We start from the raw sequence: 20,965 nt of genomic DNA on the forward strand, positions 1-20,965 counted from the left end.
AACCATTATCTTTGCAAAAATTTTTTAAAAAATAAATTTAACATTTTAAAGAAATTTTTCTTTTAAAATATTAAAAGGAATTGAAAATGAAATCTGTCATTTAAAATTAAAGTAATATTGGATTTAATATTATCTTACAGTCTTAGATTTGAATAGAGTTGACTCTGACCAAAATTTTCTTCTTTAGATAGTGGAATCTGAAGGTACCATGTAATACCCTTCTCTCAGAAACTAAACACATTCTCTAACAATAGAAAGCCATTTAATTTGGGAGATATGAGCAACTGGACATCTGTAACAAATGACACATACAGTACACTATCAAACTTCTAAGATTTTCATCCAATAAAATGTTTATAAATATATACCTCTTTCAAAGGGAACGTTTAAATGATAGTGAAAATAAAAAAAAATTTTGAATTAAATGAAATGAAAAAATACCCAATCAAATTTTGTGGGATGCAACAAAAGCAGTGCTTAGAGGGAACTTTGAATGTGTATATGAGAAAAGGAAGAAAAATTTAAAATCAAGAATCTAAACTTCAAGCCTTAGAAAACTAGAAAAAGAGGGGCAAATGAAATCAAAAGCGAAGAAATACCAAGAATCAGAGAAGTTAATGAAAACAGGGAAACAACAGAGCAAAATGAATGAAACTAAACGTCGGCTCTTTGAAAAGGTCAATAAAATTAATAAACCTCTAGCCAAGTTAACCAGGACAAAAAGAGAGAAGATATAAATTACTAATATCAGAAATGAAAGATGGGTCATTACTAGCAATATCATGAACATTAAAGAATAATAAAAGAATTTTATGAACAACTCTATGCCCACAAATTTTCTAGATCATAACATAAGAGAAAATCTTATTTACAAAAAAGAAGCAGACTCAAAGACATAGAAAACAAACTTATGGTAACCAGGCGAGAAAGGGGGTGGGAAGGGATAAATTTGGAGTTTGAGATTTGCAGATACTAACTAATATATATAAAATAGATAAACAACAAGTTTCTATGGTAGAGCACGGGGAACTGTATTCAATATCTTGTAGTAACCTATAATGAAAAAGAATATGAAAATGAATATATGTATGTACATGTAAGACTGAATTATTATGCTGTACACCAGAAACTGACACAACCTTGTAAACTGACTATTCATCAATTTAAAAAAAAAGAGAGAAAATTTTTAGTTTGACAATGAATCTTCAGATACAAAATAAAATGCATGTTCCATGAAAGGAAAGAAATTTGTAAGACGGAGTTCATTAAAATTAAAAACTTCTGCTCTGTGAAAGATACTGTTCAAAGAATGAAAAGACAAGACACAGAATGGGAGGAAGTATTTGCAAAAAAAAAAAAATCTGATAAAGGACTTGTATCTGAAACATACAAAGAACTTCTAAAACTCAACAATAAGAAAACAAACAACCTAATAAAAAAGTGGGCAAAAGATCTGAACAGACATCTCACCAAAGAAGATATACAGATGGCAAATAATTATATGAAAAGATACTCAAAGTCATATTTCATTAGGAAAATAAAAGTGAAACAACTAGATACCACTACACCTAGTAGTAGAATGGCCAAAATTTGAAAACTGACAACATCAAATGCTGACGAGCATGTGGAGCAATGGGCACTCTCGTTATTGCTGGTAGAAATACAAAATGATACAGCCACTTTGGAAGACATTTTGGCAGTTTCTTATAAAACTAAACATACTCTTACCATATAATACAGCCATCACACTCTTCGGTATTTACCCAAATGAGATGAAAATTTATGTCTATACAAAAACCGACACAAATGTTTATAGTAGCTTTATTTACAACTGCCCCAACTGGAAACAACCAAGATGTCCTGCAATTGGGCATGCGGAGGCTGGCATTGCTAGTTTAAGAGTAGGCATAATTTTCTTGAACCCAAGGAGTAAATTAAAATGTTGCTGAATGATTGACTAAATCTCACTATGTTTCTCAAAGTAGATGGATTCTTATATATCTCCAGATGATGTAAATTTTATTTTGTTAAGATGTTCAATGCATGAGTAATAAACCCATTTTTTTAAATGAACGCAAAGGCACTGTTTTTAGTTTTTAAAATTTGAGATTAAGTTTTCACATTCAAGTTACGTTATTTTTAATGTATTACACATGTCTAATGAAGGGAGGATACAGCTTTCAATATTTATTTATAAACATACTAAAATAATTTTCACCTTAAGATTCATGAGGAAGTACATATTTATAAGTAATACTGCATACTATTGTGGACTTGAAAGATTACTACTGTTCCTATAATTTTTTAAATTAAAAACAAATGAATCCTTACATGTTTGCTCTGAACAAACCTTACCAAGGTTATCTTTATCTGTTCATTGTGATGTAACAATTCTATGAACAATAAAGAACACTTGTCATAAGGGATGGGAGAATTCATGTACTGTGGATTCATCTGTATGGCAGAATTTCATGAAACTGAGAGCAGAAATCTGGTCATACCTAAGATCACATAATGACTAGAATTTAACTTTCCAGTACTAGAAAATACCAACTTTAAACGCAATAGACTGTTAAAATAAAAATTAAAAAAAACACCTGAAATAATTTCAACAAAAACTGACATTCATTATTTCATCTATTGTTTACTTCAAACTCAAACAAAAACATTAAGTTAAATGTAATAAACCATTCCTCCTAACTCTTTAAATGATTTTCATGTACTTTGTCATCAAAACTCCCTTTTCATCAAGAAGGATAAATCTATAATTTTATATGTGACTAGGAATAAAGGAAAGTCAATACCAAAAAACTTAGGCTGAACCCCCAATCTTACCACAAATTAAAAAAAAAAAAAAAGAAAAACCCAGATTAAATCTTCCTTGAAGTTTTAAAATAATCCACATTTCTTTTTTAATGTGTAAACCCGCTGACCTTTCCACTTCTAACTACATAACACAAGAAAGGCTGATCCACACACATGTATTCTAGTGGGAAGTAGTGAACATAAAAAAAAAATCTGAAAATATTATTTTCTCCCCAGTTCAACTCATTCCTATTCTGTAGCCATAAAGATACTGAAATTGTAATAAGTATCTAAAACATTAAGCATTTATTCAAATAAAATCTGAAACAGATTATTCAGTCTTAAGATAAATTTATGCACCTTTCAAAAATGATATATAAATTTTGAAAAGTACCTATTTGACTATAATTTCGCATCATCCCCCACAGGGTGTGGCTTCGTGCCCACTCATCCCCACTCTTTCACATGGCATCCCTTTTATAAATAAAGTTCACTTAGAACAATGTCAAGTTTCAGAGATCAACTTTTATGACATGTCCTAATTCTAAAAAGCTCTCATCAACCTTAATTTAAGAAACATGATTAAGTCTTCACCAGTTTGTTTTATACTGTGCTCTTCATAACCAAAATATGATGAACTAAGTAAAACTGTTCTGCTGTCTCCTTTTCTCAAGCTCTTACTCCACAGACCCTAAAGAGCTTTCCTAGTTCTCATTCACATTGCTTTCCTCATTTCAAAATGCATTTTGGTCTCAAGAAGCCTGCATGACCCAGAAGGTTCATGTAAAAAACACAAGATATTTCTGAATTTGAACAAGCCATTACTTTCCCTCTTTGATGCTTATATGAAGTTTATGTGAGTGGAGAGGAAAATTCTACATAACTTCTACACTGCATTCCATACTTTCTGTAACAAAGTTTATTTAAATGTGATTACATAGATGTGGAATATAATCAAAAGACAGAGGAGGTCCGTATACGAGGTTCTATGAATACTGTTTTTATACCTGTGAACTGAGTGAAAAATGTATCAGTCTAGTTTTTTTTTTAAATAAAGGTAAATGGAATAATGATGATCAAAGACAAGCATGTCCAGAATTGAGATGTGCAACAGAAATGCAGAGTATTTGCAGTTAGCTGGAAGGCAAGATTAAGAATGATTCGACTTCCTACTCTAGAATAAAACAGCATCGCATGCACTTAAGAGAAAAGGTAAAACAACTAAACACTTAAGAGTCCTAAGGAGGGTCACCTGCTAAGATTTACAAGATAAACCTATAGTCAAAATTTAAATAAGCATCCATTACATAAAAACTTTCCCCCTCCATGATTTTGGGTAACTGCCCAGAACTGACACTATGATCAAGTCGTAGAAGTGAGTCTTTCACTGTAAGACCATTTTAACCTGACTGAGTGGGCTTTGGCTCTAGGAATAAAAGCCAAAGGGAAAAAACTCGCTGCTTCTTTAAGGATAATAGCTCACCTCAGAATCCACGAAAAGAGAGATTACGTTTTAAAAAGTTAAGATAAGGACGCAAGGATTATGAGAGAAAACATGAGAAAAATAGGTAGAGACCAATTTAGGAAATTAAGCATACAATAGTAAGAGTTCCAGAAAAAATTAATGGAGGCGGAGAAGTATTAAAGACACAGTAGAAAAACTTTCAGAGACTTTCATTTGAAAAGGCCCATCAAGCTCTGTGCAGGAGTTAAAAATGCTCACACTCAGATATACTATTATAAAGGTCGCAGCAGGTCATCAGTGGGAAAGGGTGGACACCGAGAATCACATTTCCATGATCAACCCTTTAATGCTACTTGATTTTTGAAAAACATTAATGTTTCTCACCATTAAATATTTAAATTTGAGGTGATGTTATTTATTTTAATATTCATATGTAAACACATTAGTTATAATTATAGTTAAGAATTATATCTAAATATTTATAGCTATGCATCAAAAAAGCTATTTTTATCTTGAAAATTGACTATCTGCACTGCTAAATAAAATCTTTCATGCACTTTGGAAGTTATGTATTTTATAGTAAAATTTTAAAGCAAATATAAATAAAGCGAAGTTCATGCCACAATCATGCTGCTCGACTTATATTAAGGCCTTGCCAAGACTTGTCAAAAGTGTGCAACCATGACATGAATATACGATTGCAGAAATTTGCATTTAAACCACCAGAAATAGAGCCTGTGGTGCTAATCAGATGCACGCAATTACCTGCCACAGGATCTGTGACTGCTTGGCTGGTGATGCCAGATGGTGGCTCTTGAAGCTGGTAAGTGGTGTTGGTGGATGGCGTCGTGGGGCTGGTGTTGCTGCTCGTCATATAATGTGCTGGATACGGGGAGCTGTTATAATACTGTGCGTACTGGCCCTGGCCGAAACCAGGATAAGACGGATAGTCCTACCAAAGCAAATCACACAGAAGATAATCTGTCAGAATACTGCTGCTTACTCCTACATTTCAGAGTATAACCACAATTACGTCTGTGTTTCTGTCTTCTCTGCTTTCGCAGAGGGACCCACAAACACCCACTGACTGAAGGTCTCAGACTTGCAAACAAATTTTATGTAAGATCAGAGTCAATCTTCATATTTCTCCTATTCCATGGTGTATTACTAGGTAAAATTAAACCAATCTGAAAATCAAACCACTCACCATATAAGATTGCTAAAGAGATTTTTTCAAGAGAAAAAAATATATATTAGAAGGCTTAAGAAAGCTCTCACAGTGTAATATAAATGGGTCTTTTTATATAAGAAAATCATCTGTTACATTTTTTAAAATTTCAAAAGTTAAATTGCTTTTAAAATTACCTGTTGTGAACTGTTAAATCCAGAGGAATTTGTGAGTGAATTATTTCCCGTATATAAGCCTGATGAGGTTGTAAAACTGCTACCTAGAGCAAAATAAAAAGAAACATGGTTGACGAAGCTACTTAGAGTGATGTGTCTATGGGAGATTAGTACTCAGATAAAGCAGTTGTAGGTTACTGCAAATGCATTTGGTCTATTTCCCAAACCAGAATCCACTGCCATGCCTAAAGTGTTGTTTTCTTAAAGTGGTTGACAATTTCAGGTTCACTATACTACAAAGAATTAAAAAGTAAAGAGGTTTAAATTTCTGAGGCCATGAGGAACTCAGTTAAATTATGGACAGAATTATACATTCATGCAAAAATATTAGACGTCGAGCTTTCCATTTCAATTTGTAAGACACACCAGGATTTTTCACATCTTTACATTAAATGTGCTTATTGTAAAGTAATGAGATCAGTTTAGATGATCTTTAAAGTTCCCTATAGCACAAAAAACAAAATGCTTTCCAAGTCGTACTTGCCATTTGAATAACCTGCCAAAAAAGCTGATTATTTCATTTCACAGAGGAATGAATGGAAGCACCTGAAGTATTTGATAAAGATCAGAGAGGAACATGATCGATGTTTTATGTATTACACCTGCTGTGCAGATAACGCTCTATTTGTTAAACGTATCTGTGCTCAACAATAAACAGCAGGTGTTGGGCAGGATACAAACAAAAGAACAAACCTGAGCCTGCTCCTTCAACTGATTTACTGTCTTATAGTTAAACTATGCAAAGCAACAATGCATTATTTTTGATGATCATTCTGGCAACAATTTTTGAAAAGATCAGGGAATGGCAAATGTATAAAAAATGGTGTTCATATGTGACAAAATGGGAATCTGAATAGGAGAAGCTGTTGGGCTTTTAGTCATGATCAAGAAATTTTAAGTCAAACTGTAATAATTCTACCTAATAAAACTGAAAAAGGAAAAAAAAAGAAAAAAATTTATATGCCATTTAACCTAGCAATTTTATTGCCATGATTTACTCTAAGGAAAAAACCATGGATTTATCCAATGAGGTACTTAGCAAAGATGTTCGTCAGTGTTGTTTCTAATAACAAAACATACAAAGCATCTCCAAGTCCTTATAAGTGTTATTTGGAAAATGGATGACTATGAAGCTATTAAAAAAGTACCATAATGACCTTGAACAACATGGGGAATTATTTCATACTAATTTGTTAAAATAAAAACTAACACAATGAAAACTGTTTTTTGTGATCTCATTTGAAATATTTTTAAAAGCATAAAATATTTCTAAAAAGCACAAAAATCTCAATCCATGGAGGGGTGCAATCTATGGTCACATAATGTTCATGGAGCCAATGTACATTACAAAAGTTTTCTACTCAGAACCTGTGTAATGTCTGTAAATAGAAAAAAACTTTTTTAAACTAAAATTTTATGGCAAATGAGCATCCTAGGCAGTAAATATGTTGGCACCTTAAGGAGGACGTCTTCAGTGTGAACTACCTAAGGCACAGATGCATTTAGTTACAATGCGGTTGTTAATATGCACTAATTATACACTTGCTACTGAACATTTAAAGACTGGCTTAAGAGTCAGAAAACATAGATTAGAGTTTCCAGTTCATTACTTATGATCTGTTTGGACTCTGGACAAATCATCTAACTGCTCTAAGATTTAACTTCCCTGTCTGCAAAACCCTATTTCATAGGTTCTTAAACAGATCAAATGAGGTCATGTTTTGGAAAACACAATGAACAATCCACAGTAACACAAATGTTCAGAACTATTCTTGTTTATTCCAGTAAATGTTTCTAAAATTCTCCACTGTACTTATGTATCTTTTCCCTCCTTTTACTGTCCCAAACCAGGCAAATATGACTTCCTCTCTTTGCTTATCTAAAATTCTTTTCCTACTTACTTATCAAGCATCTATGAACTTTGAAAACCCAATCCAAGGATTTGTTATTTTTATTAAGAAGGGAAAAGATTTCCTAAGATAGTTTTAAATTTAGTTATCACAGACTCTTATTTAAGGTTTCCTCATTTATAAATTTTAGGAATGTCAGTTGTTCAAAGTTCTCCAAACACTTATCACAGAGAAGCAGAGAGCTCTCACACTCACACTGCTAATACTTGATCCACCACGAGCATCACAGCCTCAGTAGACCAACTTCCCAAATTAACGTTCACTTACACGTGGCAATCACGTTATCTATTAAACAAGTATTAAAACAGGCTCATGGTGATAACTGCATGAGGACAAAAGGATAACTAAGATAGAGGCTTGGACCTCTAGGTCTTATCAGGTTAACAGTTTTGTTTTCTATTTCTTTAAACATTGGACTTCATGGGCATATAAATCACTCTATATATCTGTACATCAATGAACAATTAACTATATGTAATATAGTAAACATATGTTATATATTATTAGTTAATATATTAGTTTCTATTTATATATCTCTATATTAATAAACATTTATATATTATTATTTAATATATCCTATATTAATATTATATATATCACAAACTTATAATGAGCATTTAAAAGATTCCTTGTAAAAAGATATAAATTTATTTTGGATAAGAGTCTGACTATCAATACTTTTTAAAACTTTATTCTATACATTTGATAGGAAAAATTACTTTGGATTATGGCTTGTTATGTTCATTTAAACTCCACATTTTTAGGTTATGACTTGCTCCTTTCATTTATACTATACATTTTGGAACAATAAATACTGACCTCAATACTCCCCATCCACCAAGAAAATGAGTAAGATATAGAAACTATATTTTAAAAAGGGATGTTTTCATTCCATAAGTTACTCCCTGGAACAAAGTAGAAAAGACCATGGAAGCTATCTGGGCACAAAGAGGCCACTGGGGACTGACCAAGTAAATCACAGTTCAGTACTCGAAATGGTACTCAAGTGACTTTCCAGACTTCACGCTACTCCTACGACTGTACATTAGCTGGAATTCAACATAAGTTATACTCATTTACTGGCTGATTGCAGGCTGAGATTCCGTTCCATTCCATATGCTGAAGCAGGAGTTTAACGGCACTCCAGTGGCCCAGGAGACTTAATGCAACTTCCACAAGGATCTAACTTACTTCAGGCAGAGGGGTACAGACTGCAGAGTCAGGCTCAGGCAATATTCATTTTGAACCCCCAGAATCAGATCTACAGGGCTGCCCCAGCTGCCTCCACATAGGACTTAGGCAAAGAGAGCTGCTAACTTCCAGTCCAGGCCACCAGCACTGAGTTTCCGGCCCGCCTCCTGGCCCCTCCAGTTCATCCTCCACAAATCCAGTTGAGTACTTTCTCTGTGTGCCTATCTGACCTTCTCACTCCCCTGTTCAATAAGTAACTGTTAGTGGCCCCTGTGACCCTCAGGATAAAACTCAAACTCCTTTCCAGGGCCTACTTGGTCTGACTTCAGTTTATCTCTTAGATTTCTTTGGTCTCCTCCCAGTAACCCCAACCCCACCCAGATACACATTCCAGCCTCACAGGCAGTTCTCTTAAGGCTACTCGTTCACCTCTTACCCTCTCCCACTGCATCCCGGCTAACTTCTAATCAGCTCCTCAATTCAGCATGGACCAGAAACGCCTTTCCTTAGAAAAATCATCCCTGAATTCCCCTCCTCTCTTTCCTCCTAACTTCGGTTACGGAATTTCTCTCTGTCTCCCTCTCTAGCTCTGCTATATGCATATATTACATATATGAATAGTAACAATGGATAACATGCATTGAATGCCTACTGTATGTTAGGAGTCAGTTTGGCTTTTACATGCTCTATCTATACGTGACAATAACTTGATACTGTAGGGAAACAGAGGATGAGGTTGAGATAATAGAGCTTACATGGGGTGGAAGTGAAGCTCAGCACAGCTGTCTGGTTTTAGAGTCAACACAATGCTCTCTCATGTGCTCTTACCCTGTTCTTTATTGCTTCATGGGAAGTTCTGAAATTCACCGAGTTTTCTAAGAGGATGGAAAAACACAGGGGGTGCAAACATAGAATCCAAAAAGGAATGACAAGAACAAAAAATCATACTTAAAATGCATTGAGTGCTTACTCTGAGCCAGGCCCAAATCAAGTATTTTGCATGTGACAACTCACAAGCTCTTAAAACCACCACCCCACCCCCAAGGCAGGTGGTATTCTGTCCCGTTTTACAGATGAAGAAACTGCCCAAGATAATAGGCAGGTGTGGCAGACCTGGGATTCAATACCAGGCCATCTGGCCCCAGAGTTGAAGCTCTTAATCTCCACGGTATACTGCCCCTCAAAGTCACCAGAGTTCTTTTCCTTTCAATATTTTTTTACCAACATATTCAACATACAGCTAACTATTTGCTACAGAATCACCAGGAGTGATTATCACCAGTTAAGTGGCACAAATCTGGGCCTCTCCTCAGACACAGGAATCACTGTCTTACTGCGGTAGGAGGGGGAGGAGGTGACCTGAAAATCCACAGGCTTACCAAACACCCGGAGTACCTGATTTCTAGCCACTTTGCTTTAGGACCAATTCAGCAGGTGTTTAAGCAACTGCTTCAAAAAACTCGTACCAGTATAAGCTTTGTTTTTACACTAAGAAAGGAGTCACACTCACCAAGCATTTACAGAATGGAAGCATCTCAGTGTGTGTTTTGGGGGCTTGTGGCCCTTGTGCTGGGCTGCATAAAGCTCATAGGGAGAAAGGGTCCCACTTTGACGGCTGATCTGATGTACATTTGGTACCAGGACTACCAGATGAATTTCACGCAAGTTCAGAACACCACGAAGCAAAGGCAAAACAGCAATGACAACGCTCCCAAGAAAGCTTCCATGTGTAGCTACTAAACCCACTTCCGATTCTGCACAGGCCCAGGAGAAGAGGCACATTTGTGCAGAAGGCTGCCATGCACCAAGCTTGAATATGGATGCCACAGGTGAGAAAGGGCATCAGACATGACCCGGAAAAACAGACCTCCTTCTTCCATTAGGATCCATCCTCTAAGAGTTTTTGTTTGATTCATGAGTCTCCACTTGCAACTTTAGGTCATAGATTTAGGCTTAGTATTGAGAATTCATCTATCAAAAGTAATATGGAGGTACTTCCCTTCCTAGACACAAATGACTTTACATGAAAAGTCATCTCTAGATAAAGAGAACAGAAATTTTCTATGATAAATTGTTTTACACTTTATGTAACATTATATAATGAAAATTCCCCCAAAGTAGAATGAATTTCCATTTAGAACCCATTATTTCTCACTCAGGGAATTTAGCAGAGATTAGTTCAAATGAAGCTCCAGTAATGCTCAATATTCTTGGTAAAGTTTGGAATTAAGTTACCCTCCAAGTGGGGTGGCAGTGGGGATCCCTTCTTCCCCATTGGTTAAAAGGAAAACATTAGTTAAAAGTTTAAATAGTTTACCATCATGAAAAAAATTGCCTTTTTTTTTCAGATTTCACATTTAAGTGATATGGATGACTGAAGCACTGTACTGTCCACCAGAAATTGACACTACATTGTAAACTGACTATACTTCAAAAATTTTTTTAAAAAAAGGTTAAAAAAATCACAGCTCTGCTTCTTTTCTGGCAGGGAGGGGAAACACTAATTTCCAGAACAGAATGCTGGAAAATCTTTCCCTTTAGAACATCTCTAAAAGACAAAATTATTTTTTTCATTCTGTTGCCTTCTTTTTAAAGTTGATAAATTTTATAGTCTGAATGGGAAGGTTACACATGTTATTTTATGGGGGAAAAAAAAAACTTCTCAAGTCAGTTCAGGCAACAGCGTTTACTGGCACATCTACCTGGCGCAGTAAAGGCACAACTGCCACTCTAGACAGTGTTGTGGACCAAAAGAAGCTGTGTTATGAGTCTATGCCTGGGAGGAAAATTTAAAAACACACAAACTCATGAAAACAACACGAAGAAACATGGACTCATGCTCCCTATGTGGGCACCACAAGCTCTGACATGGAGCTGCTCAGTGGATGAAATGAAAACACCTGGTTAGATTGGGAAGGAAAACACACAGAAAAACATCACGAACAGTATTCTGGGCAAGACGTGAGGATAAACTCTCCAACGGAGAAGATCAGAGAGTGACAGGTTGATAGGGCAGCAGGGGGAGAAACTTAAGGTAGGTGACAGATGTTTCTTGATCATTTGTTTAAAAAAAGAATAACAGTTCAGAAAAAGAAATGGCATTCTTTAATGGGAAACCCCCCAAATCTGAATGTTGAACATACCATTATTAGCATATTGGGACACAGGAAATGTTACAATTCTGATTTTCCTTTTCAGGATTGGAGGAGGTGGGGGAAAGCTATTATAAGTGAAAGGCTATGTGTGTTTATATAACTGGGCCTGGAGATGTTGGAGAGTTGGGAGTGGAGGTGGTGAGGAGAGAAATACCCTACACCAAGCCACTTCCTAACGCTTCCTGTCCCCAGCTCACCCTATCCATTCAGGACAGGTCCCTGCTCCCCTGCTCTCTTGAAAATTCGTCTTACTCATCCTTACTCTTTTTTATTTAGTGCTTCCCTCTGTCAGTCCCCATTTCCCATCGTTTAAGATCTGGCTAAAGTCCCATCGCCCCAATCAGCTTTCCCTGACTATTCCCCTCTGCACTGATTTTACCTTCTGGGAAATAGAGCTCACTACAAATTGTTACCACTGTTCTTAGAACAGTGCTGAATGAGCCCTTATTAGTCTTATTTTCATCCTGACCATAAGTTCCTTAAATCCATGTGTTACATTTACTCACCTGTCTCCCATGGAGGAGAAACTGTGTCTGACTCATGCCTTTGAGGGGGGTCATGTGGGCACCAGCAGGAGACAGAGCTGGTACCTGAGAATTTCAGTCCAGGGTCCAGTGAAGATACAACTGTCATAAAGAATCAAGTGTAGGAATGGGAGGAACCCTTTCCATGACTTTTTTGGTGGTGGTGGTAGGAGGCTGTTTGGAAGGGTGATGTGAATGGGCCCAAAAGACATCAGGAAAGAAAAACATCTCTCAACTTCCTTATTTGTTCAGCAATGAAAAGGGCAGTGGGGAAAGGAAAAATAACCAAAGCATAATTGCTGATTTCTCAAGTTTTTAACCTAAAGGACACATACTTTGCTGGTTTCTTTTAAACTAGATGATGCATAAAGGCTTAGCTTTAAAAACTAGTTTATAATCACTACTTCAGATTGCAATTATATGAAGAATATTCAATGCAGGACCCATAAGCTCCTTGTGGAAGGATTTAAAATATTTCTGAATTTCCAGAAGGAAAATCTAGCAGATTTTTAAATCAAATCAAATCAAATCATTTGAATAGCTCATAAAATCTCACTGCTCTAGCTCAGATATTGGTATATCATGGGTCTACAGATAAAAGTAAGGGTCTTGCTCGCATATGAAAAATTTCAAATTCAGAACGCAGTAACATTCTACATTTTTATAGTACATTTATATTTCGGTATTTCCACATTCCATTGTCTCGGGTTATTTGCCACATCAGTAGGTGAGGTAGCTGAAACGGGATCCTTGCCACTTTCCAAAAAGCAGAGAGAACGGTTGATTTCCTTGTGCAAGGACTCCTTGTGCAAAGACCATTAGACTCACTTCTAGGTCAGTTTTCCACCCAACCACACCAAATCCACCCTTTAGATGTTCCAATTCAGTCATGTCAAAAGTGAATTATATAATGTGAAACACGGTATTAATTTTTGGCTCCACAAACATTACGGACACACAAGGGCATCTGAGAAATTTCATAAATAAATCTGGTATCAAACTATCTCATTTATAAAGGACTTCATCATAACTTTATTTTTTATTTATTTTTAATTTTTTATTGAAGTGTAGTTGATTTACAATGTTAGTTTCAGATGTATACCAAAGTGATTCAGTTATACATATACATACATATATTTTTTTCTTTTCAGATTCTTTTCCATTATATGTTATTACAAGAAATTGAATACTATTACTTGTGCTCTACAGTAGGTTCTTATTGTTTATCTATTTTGTATATAGTAATGTTAATCCCCAACCCTAATTCATCCCAACCTCCTTGTGTTAGTAGTACAGTGGTGAGCATAGCTGCCTTCCACTGTAACTCTTTTGAGGCTGGTAAACAAGTTTAAAAGTCAATTATATAAAGTGGCCCAAGGATAGTGTATCAAACGACTGGCTTTCTTTTTGTCCCTGTCAGGAGTTCCTACAGAGAAAGGGTGGTGGTCTCGTCAACCGTAACAAACGAGAAACAGTCTTGCTAGAAGACGCTGTGTGGGCCACCCGGTTCTATAGGTGCTAAGCGACTGTAGTTTAAAAATAAATCAACCCCTCAAAACCTTTATTAATAATAGATGAAAGACAAATTTCTTCTGTATAGCACAGGGAATTATATTCAATATCTTGTAATAACCTTTAATGAAAAAGAATATGAAAATGAATATATGTATATATATGTATGCCTGGGACATTATGCTGTACACCAGAAACTGATACATTGTAACTGACTGTACATCAATAACATTTAAAGATAAAATAAAATACTGGCTGAATAAATAAACTGAAAAAAAAATTAAAAATAAATACACCTTCTTCACAATTAAGAAGAACCCACTCTAGGTTGATTCATAACATGATTTAAAGTATTAAATCAAAGTTTTGTGTGAGACTGAAGCTGGAGAGCACTGCCCAGCTATAACTTCAAAAAACTTCAATTAAAAAAAAAGGGTTACGTGTAGGTCAAAGGTCTACTTCACAGAGAACAAGGACTCACATTAAAAACCAGAATCCCAGCCAACGTAAGAATGCTGGAACCTGCTGGGGCCTGTCTGTACTTCCCATGTTTTAGAGCATTTTCTAGCACTTACGCAGCAAGCAGGATGCTAACTGTCCCTCGTGTATTTTCACAGAAGTGCATTTGCTTTCCTTCCCTGGCCTCTTTGCCATGGGCTATGTCCATCATCGGGTGCGATCTATGTGGCAGAAGTTAGTGCGGCTCCCTGGGGAAAAGCCTCTGAAGGCCAGATGGGCTATTTAAAACCAGTTTTCCCCTTTTCTTATAAGAAGGAGTTTAAATGACCAAGTTTTCCTTTTTATCTCAATAATAGTTTGTATATTCCAAAGATAATTTTTAACTAAGGTAATAAACACAGCAAAGCCTTGACATTTATCTTTCTTGAGCTATTTCTATAGATTTTAATAAAAACCAATTTGTTATCAATAATAATATTAGTATTGATCACTGATTAATTATTGTGATTACCAGATTTCAAAAGATAGCCATACAATTTTCAACACATGTCATTTGAAATAACAGGAGATGCCAAAAGAACTGAAACAAAATATTACCGTTAAAAAATCAACTGAAGCAAAAAAAAAAAAATTCTAGAATGCTAAAAAAGCCACAAACTAAAATATAAATGTGAGAAGACTGGCAAAGCAGTTGAGGAGAAATTTTGAACATCAATGCAGGCTCCAGTTACAACTCTATCATGTCATTTTATGCCAGGAAGTGCAAATCTCAAAGGTTTTATCACAGCAGATTATTAAAAAGGTTTAATATAGATTTTCTTAAAACCATATATCTGGAGTTTGATATTTTTCCTTTTGAAAAATACCACTTCTATAGATAATGAAAACACTTTAACAGTGCATTTTGCTAAGCAATTTTGAGGTTCTAAAACATGAATAAACTGAAACACTTCAGCTATATTTGGAAAGCTACAGACAGGCAGCCCAGAGGAAATAAGGGTGGTTGCCTTCGTAGAGAATTATTGGATCATTCCCACTTCATTACGAGCCCCAGATCAGCGAGGTGCCAAGCGCTGAGAGCTGTCACCCCTCCACGTCCCATTGACAAACCTCTGCCCTTATTTACTGACTCTCCTCACTGGCTGGAACCCCAATCTCTTTAACAGAACAAACAACGTTATATACAAAGAGAGAGAATCTGTGTTATTTTCTTCTCTAAGTGAGAGCAATAAAGCCTAAAGGAAAATAAACAAAGCAGAGTTTCCAGGGCCCTCTGGGTTTCTCTCCTGTGCATCCGTGTCGTCCCTCCTATCTATCATGGCAAATCCTGACACCGTCTCACTGCAGAATGACCGGAATGTACCCACCATCCCAATAAAACACTCAGAAGAGACTTCCGTACAAAGATGGCAATTCTGTGATGCCTCCAACCAGCTCCGTCTACTACGAACAAAAGGGAAGACTGCTTTGAACAAACTACGATAATAAACTAACCAAGACTTTCATGATGCTCAATTCCAAATTCATTTCCCCAAAATGAAGAGAATTAAAGTCCTTATGAATCTTAATTTCTAACTTTCATCATGACAGAGCCTTTCCACTCCTAGCACACATTTGTCTATTTCAGACAGACTTACAGATAGTGGGGGTGAAAATATGAGAAAAGATGGTCCCTACCTGCAACTGTCAAAAATCAGTAGAACTAAGTTATTACAGAAAGCTGGGTTTGCTTCAAAGCTGAAGCATAAACCGTCGAGAGACCAGACTTCATTTTCATTGCTTTTTCTGTGAAAATCTTCTTTGCATTTCCTCACCTCAAACAGACTGCTAAGCAAAATGTCATTGTCTTCCTGTGATTCAGCCTCAAAATTATGATCACAGTTTCTCGTTTTTTGTGGTTGGATGGAACTCTAAGTCTATGGTATACGGGATGTGGGGGTAAATAAATGGGGATGTGACCAACAGGTTTGGAACTTGTGTTTTTAAAAAATTGTAAGTAAAACTTGCTTCCAAGTCAGATGCTTCTTTTGCATAAAAGAATAAAACTTGCTCATGACAAACTGGGCAGATACTCTGTGAAACTGGTCAGTGAGTCAAAGGTTGAAGAAGTTTCTTGTAAGTAGTTTTCTTGCCCTTAGTACACGAACGCATGTGTATGTGTGTGCGCACGTGCACACACACACACTCACACCCCCCTTCATTCTTGTGTCTGTGCTCTTTGATTGAAAACACTATTTACACGATCTGCACAGTTGACCCAGGGGTCTCCAGGCACCCCTTGTCCATCTACACTCCCCCATTCAGCTAGCTCATTTGCATAAGGTTTGTCAATGGTGTGTGAAGAAAAATCTCACACCATCTAAAACCTCTTCCAGAAACATGGAGGCTGACTCTGGGGAGCAGGAAGATGTCAAAAACTAACAGCAAGGATCTCACTTCCTCAGAAGGAACTCTACAGTTCTCTATGAACAGAGACATTTCGTCTTTCTCTGTTGAACTTAAGTTTCTAATCTTTCACTGGATGTACAAATGAGATCCAATTAAAGCACAAAGAGAATTTTCTGGAATCTTGCAGCAAAGGTGAAAGCAATCAGATTTCCCAGTCCCTGAGGTTTCACTCCATGTGCTCAGTATTAGTCAGTGCACCTAAAACAAAAATCTGATCCTTGTTTGGCTTAAAATGGCATGTGCTGGATTCATGGAAGTCTGCCATGGACCGCAGTGCTGAACACTGGAGCTGGAAGGATCCAGAAGGTTCACTTGGACTAAACAAGGGCACCAAGGCTGGCCTAGTTCACAAGGCAGTGCCACAACATCCACAGATTACAACACAAATCTTTCCCATAAGTGCCATGAAAATGCCAAAGCACAGACAGTGCCCAGAAATGAGTTCTCTAAAGAAAACTTTCTAGAGCTTCATGAGCTGGCATTTTTGACTACTTACAGGGCTAGCTGTGTGACGCAGTGCCTCAGTTACCTGAAGAGCACATCTATCCTTCAGAGAAGATACACTACAGGCAACTGCATTATATTTTTTGTAGTTTTCTGTAAGCACCTCCCCTATAGGTGTTTCCATTTATGTGTATAGAAAACATGGTGGGGTGGGGGTGGGTATAGCTCAATGGTAGAGCACATGCTTAGCATGCATGAGGTCCTGGGTTCAAGCCCCAGTACCTCCATTTCAAAAAAAAAGAATATTAAAAAAAGAAAACATGGCAGGGTCTGATAGTTCTAAACCATTCTCCTTTTTGATGTATTCTTCAGCATTTTCAGGTTCCTACCTTTGAAAGTCATTGTTTCCAGGTTGTTGTAAGTATTAAATGAGATAATATATGTAAAATAATTAGCAAAGTCCTGGGCATATAATAAGTGCGCAATAACAATGAATGTCGTAAACATGAAACTAAGCATTTGAATGGTTACTATGTGCCAAATGTTGTTCAGAGTAACATACATGGATAATCTCAATTAGATCTCACAACACTACTGTGGGAACAGGTAATGTTATCACCAAATTTGAGACAAAGAAGTAGAGACGTGAAGAAGTGAAGTCCCATGCTGAAGTCCCACTGAGAGCAAGGGCAGGGCTGTTCGACAGGCAGTCTGACTCGGGAACATACACTAGACACTGTTCACTAGAGCGCAAGATTTCACTGTACCTTAATCCAGTCTGCTAGATCTGACAGAACCAAAGAGCTGATCATGATAAAATATCCCTTAATTTAATCAGTGTAACACCATATGCATATATACCACTACTGAGTTAGCCTGAGTCATCTGGGCTACTAGAGTATTTCTCCCAGTATTGTGAAATCCTAAAATGAAGTTATAGTAGTTAAATCAGAATAACTCATCATCAGACCTTATAATTTAAAGTTCAAAAGATCTTGGAGGAAGTTAGGTAAAATACTCCCAGATAACTAAAATACATACACTCTCATCCAGGATTCTAAGAATTTTTAATAGCTGTAAGACTGATACAAAGAAAAGTCGCTGTTAGTCATTAAGGATAACAAGAAGTCAGAAAATTTTAAAAATAATTTCAGATATTATAGAGTTTTTTATTTTTAAAAGGTATTTTAAAAAGTCAACAGACTTCAACTGGGCACATAAATCATTTTATACTGGTGAAGCATTTTCCACAATGCAGTTAATATTTAAGAAATACAAATTAATTGGAATTTAATTATTTATCCAAATTTGACCATCAGGAGTCTACAGCACACTATGTAGCATTAATTATCATCATATTGGCAAGCTTCAAGTTAATAGCATCTTATCTGGTTTGCTATATGAAAATCATATTTTTAGATTATTCTAAAAATAAGTGAAGTGCCATTATGGAAATACTTGTATGAAATACTACAGAAATACACCTCTAGAAATACCCATATCTGTTTCAGTCATGAAAAATGGGATCTAAAACCCCATTCTGGAAAGGCCATTCAACCAGGGGATACATAAAAACACAAAAATTGTAATACAACATCCCAGATGCAATGAAACCAATGACTAGGAAAGCAATGCTATATTTGCTATATTTGGGGCTACACATGTCCTTATATCTTTTTTTTTTTTAAATAAAGAGATTTTTCGTCCTTCATTTCCACTCTTTATTCTAAAGCTCTGCCTATAACTCCAATAGCTAGTTAAGTCCTCTTAGGAAATTTCTGCTGCATAAACTTTTGATATGAGAGGAGAGAAAGATATAACTCGTGCTCAAGTACAATATTTCTTGAACTTTCTGAGGTGCAGCACCAGTTTTTTCTCCTAATCCTTCATAGACTGACAATTTAGCAAAATATAATAGTTACGTACTACTAAAAGAATGAGATGAAAAAAGAAAGACAGAGTACAAGTCCCATTTCTTAAAAGCAGTGTTTGAGTGCACCCACCTAGGATTGACTAGCGACCTCCTATAAAAGTGTCTAAACACTCAACTCATGATTTCTGTGCTCAGTTCATTGTGATAGGAAACCAAGGGGCAGAATGTGGGCTCAGGCCACATGTAGGTAACTCTCTTCTCCAGAAGGCGCATCACCTGTTTCCTTCTGACCATTATGATCCACTTCTCAAGGACACCTGGATGCCCAGGGCAGGGAGAGTGGGACCTACCATGATGTCTGTTTCCCTTGTAACTCTCCCAACACTCTGCAACCGCACAACTTATTTGTCTGCTTGTCTATCGTCTCTCTCCTTGACACAAATAAAAGCTTTTCATTACTAAAGCCTAAGACTATTCAATTTTTTAATGAAGTCTCTTCATCACATCTTGTTCTTTTTATCTTTTTCCTCAACTGATATTTAGCACGTGGGGAAACAGTTCTTTTTCAGGGGCGCTTTCAAGTTTTGGAACCAAGCGCATAAGTCATATCTTTTAACAATAAATACTATCTGTTGTAAGACAGTTTTAATTTTGTAGCCATCAAATAAATCAAAACGTTATAATTCAGGCCTTTTTATACCAAAGGCAAAAACAAACATATGAAAGGATTAATGGATCTGGTCCCAGAAAACTTTAGTTTCCGGGGCAGGAAAAAAAAAAGCTCTTAAAAATGGTAAGTTGGAAATATATCTATAAAATATTACCAAAGTTTAAGAAACATAAGAAAATATAAGACAAAGATGAACACAACCACGAAAGAAAAAAAGTGGCTTATCTTGTCAATTTTCAGAAAATGAACATGAAAACAACAAAAATCTTGAATGTTTCAAAATGACAATTCTTAAAGTAAAATATTTAATGTTTGCTCTAAATCACAACTCCTTCCTTGTGTAAATATATAACAAATCTTTAAAAGAGCTTAAAACTTCTACCTAGAAATTTCATACTTTACTCAAAGGAAATAATTAAGGATGTACACAAGATATTTGTAGCATTGCTCTAGTGTCTAATAATAGGGGGGTTAGCTAAATATGGTACAGCAACGAAACCATGCAGCCATTAAAATGATGCTGTAGAATAAAATTTACTGATGTGAAAAGATGTTTACAATATATTTGTTACTAAAAATAGCAGGTTGCTAAGTGCCCATCAACAGAAGAATGGATAAGATGTGAGATTTTATATATATATATATATACATACACACACACACATACACAAAATGGAATATTACTTAGCCATAGAAATTTTGCCATTTGCAACAACATGGATGAACTTGGAAGGTATTATGCTAAGTGAAATACATCAGACAGAGGAAGACAAATACCGTATGATATCACTTACATGTGGAATTCAAAAAGTAAAACAAACTAGTGAATACAACAAAAAAGAAACAGACTCACAGATATAGAGAACAAACTAGTGGTTACTAGTGGGGAGAGGAAAGGTGGGAGGGACAAGATAGAGGCAGAGGATTAAGAGGTACAAATTACTACATATAAAATAAATAAGCTAGAAGCTACATACAACACAGGGAACATAGCCAGTATTTTGTAGTAACTACAAATAAATATAACTTTTAAAAAATGTGAATCACCATGCTGTACACCAATAACTTATGTGATACTGTATATCAATTATACTTCAATAAAAAA

At 35.9% G+C, this 20,965-nt stretch overlaps 1 protein-coding gene across 7 annotated transcripts in view; it reads right to left on the reverse strand.

The window, feature by feature from the left end:
- The window catches only part of EYA1 (EYA transcriptional coactivator and phosphatase 1), a 274,443-nt gene that overhangs the window by 77,628 nt on the left and 175,850 nt on the right, over window positions 1-20,965 (reverse strand). For all 7 annotated transcript variants that reach the window (XM_031441478.2, XM_031441477.2, XM_031441475.2 and 4 more), the window contains 2 exons: window positions 5,636-5,718; window positions 5,036-5,222 (listed from right to left, as the gene is read on the reverse strand). In XM_031441478.2, the coding sequence (XP_031297338.1) occupies window positions 5,036-5,222; window positions 5,636-5,718 (270 nt within the window). The remainder of the gene's footprint in view (window positions 1-5,035; window positions 5,223-5,635; window positions 5,719-20,965) is intronic.

The sequence above is a fragment of the Camelus dromedarius genome, chromosome 30 (genome assembly GCF_036321535.1).
Source record: "Camelus dromedarius isolate mCamDro1 chromosome 30, mCamDro1.pat, whole genome shotgun sequence".
In the NCBI taxonomy this organism is placed as follows: Eukaryota; Metazoa; Chordata; class Mammalia; order Artiodactyla; family Camelidae; genus Camelus; species Camelus dromedarius.